Raw genomic sequence first — 5,410 nt, 5'->3', positions numbered from 1 at the left:
GAAAGAGCTCTGAAAAAAAGTAAATCAGAATTAGAAATCAAATGGCCACCAGCAAAAAAAAATGAAGTAGAAGAAGTCACATCAACACCCATATGGTGTCATCGTGCCCATAATTCAGGAACAAATTATGAACCTAAAATGGGTCTGACAACCTTTAAAGTCATCCCTCCCAAACCTGAAGTAAAGCATTTCAATAGAGGAGTTTCACTCTCCACTGGTGCCATTAAAATAGATGAACTAGGCAACCTTATAGGTCAAAACACTGGTGTCAGTAAGCACATACCAGGTTCCTCTACAGATGAAAGTGAAGAAATTCATCTTGGGAAAGTGAAGGCATTCTGGAGGTCAAGTTCTATGGAAAAACAAAGTGATGATTCTGCTGAGCATCTTCCTAAAAGGTCAGCAGTCACCACAAACTCTAAGCCCTTTGCTGTAAAACATGAGTACAAACCTGTCTGTCTTGCAGCTCCAAAACCTGTAGTACCACAAACTGTTACTAGTCAGGTGGCTGAAAGACAGCCTGAGAATGAAAGGACCAAACCACCTCTTCCAGTTGCACAGTCTCAGGTAACACCATTAGTGGCACCAGCCATTAGTAAGGACAAGCTGGATCTTCCATTTCTAAAGCCACAGAGGAGAACTTCAAGTCAATACGTTGCTTCTGCCATTGCAAGACACATCAATTCAACTACCTTTAAGTCTGAATCTGTGGAATATCCTGAGAAAGATGAAAATAAGCAAGGGGCAGGAGAGGTTAAAACTGAAGAAGTTTCACCAAAAAGATGTATTATTGTGGCCAAATACAGCCCAGTGGAAACAGAACCATCAGAAACAAAAGAAATGTTTTCAAGTATTTTTACTTGCAGTCAAAAAGCATCCCAGAGGTTTACACCTGGTGATAATTCTGGCATGGAAAACAAAGCAGTTAACATCAGGGCACTAAATCAAGCAACTCCTGTGAGTTTCTATAAAAAGAATGCCAGTGTCCCACTTACTAAATCCTCTTCAAAGGATAACAACAGTGCAGATGATGATCATGGTTTAAACAGCAAACAAAGCATAGCAGAGAAAAAGATGCTGTTTGACCAGAAATGTGAGACTTTGCCCCATACTAATTCAGCCTCATCTCTCAAGTCTCCTGATCTCCAGGGAGTCCCACCCTCTTTCAGCTCACCTTTGCGAGGCACTAGATGGCCTCCTGCTAATGGTGTACAAGGTAGTCCACTTAAAGCTTCATTGGAGCTAAATGGTGCAGCAGCAAACACAGAGTCAGAACAGGAAGACAAACCTGATGATTCAGATATTAATGCGATCAGTGAACTGGATATTAGTGTGCAGACCAATATCTTTGGACCAAAGAAGAAGTTCAAACCTGTTGTCCAAAAACCAATTCCAAAAGACACGTCACTGCACAGTGCCCTAATGGAGGCCATTCAAACAGGAGGGGGAAAGGAGAAACTTAGAAAGGTAAAGTGGAAACTTTTTTTTATTCTGTTCAGAATGCAGAGGCCTGTATTTACCCTGTCAGACACCAAAGGTTTTATAACTTGTTCAGTTGCTGGTGAGCTGGAGAACACAAGGCATTTGAAAAATTTATAATGGTAAAATACAGACCGAGCAACTGCTTATTCTGCATATCCTGTATATTATGCAACACCATTGCTGCTGTACTATCTAGAAGAGGCAGAGGTGGCAGAGATTCAGCGTAAAGGCAAGGTAATTGAGGTTAGCCTCAGAGCCAAACCTGCGTTTCAGTGTGTTATGTAAAAACAGGAACTCACAGTGTGGAGAAAACTCGTCAACACCTGCTATGAAAGAAAACTGCATTTTGTATTAGTAAGTGATATTAGCTTGCCACTGACTTCATGCTCAGGGGATATGAGACTGCACTGGTAAGTATAGCAGTAGTTTCTACACTTACCCTCACTGTTTGGTGTGAGTAAAGTTTGTAAAAGCAGGCCCAAAAGAAGACAGACTGATTAGTCCCCGCAGCTTGCATTCTGGTACAAGTGCCAAAAATATTTTTAAAAGTGGTTCCAAACTATCTCTAAGTAAATATCTAATAACAGTGTAAGGATGTTTGATTTTTTTCATATTCTAGATCTCAGACAGTGCACTAAATGGCAATCACAGGAAACCTTCATATGCTGAGCCAGAGAACGAGCGCTCAGCCCTGCTAGCAGCCATTAGAGGCCACAGTGGCATCTCAAAGCTGAAAAAGGTAAGAAATCAAGATGGTTCATTGATCTTTTAATTGCAAGCTGTTCCTACTGGGTATTTTGAATGAACACAAATATGCCACTAACTAAACATTGTGCTGCAAAGAGGAATGTTGAGGGACAAGTAATAAGACACAAGACCAGATCTGACTTAGGCAGATGGCATAGTGGGTCCAGTCCTAGCCTCTGCTATAAAACTTAACATTCTTTCAAATTGTGTGCTCTTAGCTGAGAAAGAAGCACATAGAAATCCAAATTAATTACAGGGAGTGTATGTAGAAAACATAAAATGTTTGTAATTTTCACATTCAACTGGAGGGGTATTTTTACTTCAGAAGTATGCAGTTATATTAATACATTTGTATTACCATTTCCAGTTGCCTGAAGGGCACCTGCAAGAAAGCTGGGGCAGGACATTTTGCACAGGCATGTAGCAAGAGGACAAGGGGCAATGGTTTAAAACTTTAAGAGGAGAGATTAAGATTAGATATTAGGAAGAAATTCTTTACTATGAGGGTGGTAAGGCACTGGAACAGGTTGCCCAGACAGGTTGTGGCAGCCCCATCCCTGGCAGTATTCAAGGCTAGATTGGATGGGGCTTTAAGCAACCTGATCTAGTGGGAGGTTTCCCTGCCCACACAGGGTGGTTGGATCTAGATTATCTTTAAGATCCTTTGCAATCCTAACCTTTCTATGATTCTATGAAAATGCACTAGGGCTTCTTCACACATGCTGTTTGTCTGTTAACATGAGGTGATGCATGCAAGTTGTATGCAATGAATTTATGTTAATGGAACATTAGCTTTCACCAGAGTAGGATGATTCCTTCTGTCTGAGAGATTTACCTAATCATTAAAGCATCTTTTATTCCCAGTAGCCAAAACTTGCGTTGTTCTAGCCTTAGTTTTTTCTCAGTTCACTAATCCAAACAGGAATGTGTATTTGGCAGGTAGGTTCCCATTTCCCTCATGCAATGACTCAGGTCATTAGTACATATCCAGATAGCTGGCACTAGATAGAACCTCTTGCCTGTCTTAGGAAATTTCTTTATCCCTCAAAACATCTTACTGCCCTTGCTGCAGGTAGGGTACAGCTTCCTCTGAGCCCGAGGGCAGGACATGCTCAGCAGCAGCCACCCTTACACATACTTAACTGCAGTCTGCATTCATTAGTAAAAAATGTAAATTTGTGTAAGGCTCTGACAATGAAGCGGCGGGTGTATTGTCACAGAGACTTTTTGGAATACTTTCCTCCAGCAGAGAAGCTTTTGCAATAATTTTGAAGGAAGTTGCCTAGAAACTGTCTGCTTCTTTTTCACACTATGTAACCTGTGCTAGTTAAAGCACCATATTTGTATGCGTACAGGGCAAGATACAGATGTTCTATGATGAAAGGACTGTACCTTTCATGTTATCTCAGATGTTCATGTTTTATCTGACATTACGTTATTCCCATATATTTTGAGTGAAGGAGCAGAATACAGGAGCTCTCTGAATGTGTATTATTCGATGGGTGATGGATCCTTTCATTTTCCATTACAGTTTTGTGCCTCAGTTTCTCTGAGAAAAGAATGCCAATGCATCTTTTTGAAAACCTCCAATTTGGCACATGATACTGAATTTCCTAATAATAGACAAGTTATTGTAATTATTAATAATTTATCATGAACATTACTAGTAATGTTGGTAATGGCAAAAATATTTGTTGAGGCAGTTGACGGAAAAGCTGGCTTAGTCTGAGAATTTGCCTCCTCCCCCTGCATTAATTTAAAGCAGGATGAGTTTCCAAGCTGGTAATTCATGCAGAAATTTTAGTTTCAGAAATTCCACTGAAACATGCTTGGAAGAGCAGTCAATTGATTTAGTTCTCAGTACTTTCATGTAGTTCTCTCTGTTCCTTTTTTTTTCTTTTCTTTTTTTTTTTTTTTTTTTTTTTTTTTTTTTTTTTTTTTTTTTTTTTTTTTTTTTTTTTTTTTTTTTTTTTTTTTTTTTTTTTTTTTTTTTTTTTTTTTTTTTTTTTTTTTTTTTTTTTTTTACTGGAAACTTTAGGTTTAATGACATTTTTTTGAATGAAGCTCAGATCTAGAAAAGCGTCCTTGTCATCTGAGATTGCCTGTTCAGCCCAGACTGAAAAAAGTAACAAGACTCCTGGGTGGCTTCTGCAGCCTTAATACATCTTCCTGATTCCAAAACCCTTGTGGTCGTTTCCAAATGAATACCAAGTCCAAATCTCTCTCTTACCTTATGTGCCAAGAAGAGTTACAGGATGCTGGAGCTCACAGTAAATAAAGATTGAGTTTCTGAGGCAGAGTCAATGCCAAATCCTTGATGCTGGTAATCAGCCCAGCTGAGTGATGTGAGTGAGTAGTAACAGATGTTCAACCCCATGAGCAAACAAAAGTTCTATGTCTTTTACATCATTCAAGTAAAGTGAAATCAGGGTATTGAAAGTACGTCAAATGTCAAATAATTAGTTTAGTCATGCTTAATATTAATTACCTCCTTTCAACTGCATTATGAGCAGGTCTCCTCACTGGCATCTGAAGAGTTGCAGAGTCTTAGGAATGCAGAACTGTCCTTGCAGAAGGTGGAAGAGCAGTGTTGTATCCCACCTGCCCCTGCCCATCCACCACCACCACCTCCCACTCAGCTATCAGCAGCACCTCCTAAATTCTCTGCCACGGCTACAGGTAACCCTGCGGATGCAAGGCAAGCCCTGCTGGAAGCCATTCGCTCTGGAGCTGGAGCAGCAAAGTTAAAAAAGGTAAATGTACTTTTATATTTTATTGTGGATGGAAAAACCTAGGCTTGCTGTGCTTCCAGAGCCATTTATAAGCTGTTCTAGCCACACATTTCTTTCTTCCATCAGGAGAAGGTACCTGCACTGTTTTCTCTAACTGAATCAAAGATCAGGAGTGTATTTCAAACCTTTAAACATCTGGTAAACCATAATATTAAGACTAAAATATGCCTGTGCATGTATGCAACTGTATGAATGGTCAATACTTTTTTTTTCAGGAAAACGTGAAAGAGCATTGATATAATTTCAGAAAGCATTTTCATGCCCTTTTCATTCTTGTGAATCTGAGATAATCCTGGATGTCCTGTAGACAAGGTTACCTAAGAAAGATCAAATGTGAGGCACTGACTAGAGGAAATGGCCTGAAGTTGTGGCAGGGGATGTTCAGATTG

The 5,410-nt window shown here is 39.6% G+C and overlaps 1 protein-coding gene across 1 annotated transcript in view; it reads left to right on the top strand.

The window, feature by feature from the left end:
- Positions 1–5,024, top strand: part of COBL (cordon-bleu WH2 repeat protein) — a 116,967-nt gene extending 111,943 nt beyond the window's left edge. Inside the window, exons 13-15 of the mRNA XM_010008368.1 lie at positions 1–1,467; positions 2,102–2,221; positions 4,743–5,024. Coding sequence (XP_010006670.1) covers positions 1–1,467; positions 2,102–2,221; positions 4,743–5,024 — 1,869 coding nt within the window. The remainder of the gene's footprint in view (positions 1,468–2,101; positions 2,222–4,742) is intronic.
- The last annotated feature ends 386 nt before the right edge of the window (positions 5,025–5,410 follow it).

Source organism: Chaetura pelagica, unplaced genomic scaffold (assembly GCF_000747805.2).
Source record: "Chaetura pelagica isolate M959 unplaced genomic scaffold, ChaPel_1.0 scaffold71, whole genome shotgun sequence".
In the NCBI taxonomy this organism is placed as follows: domain Eukaryota; kingdom Metazoa; phylum Chordata; class Aves; order Apodiformes; family Apodidae; genus Chaetura; species Chaetura pelagica.
The sequence above is the reverse complement of the archived record's forward strand: the minus strand, read 5'-3'. Positions and strand labels throughout refer to the sequence as shown.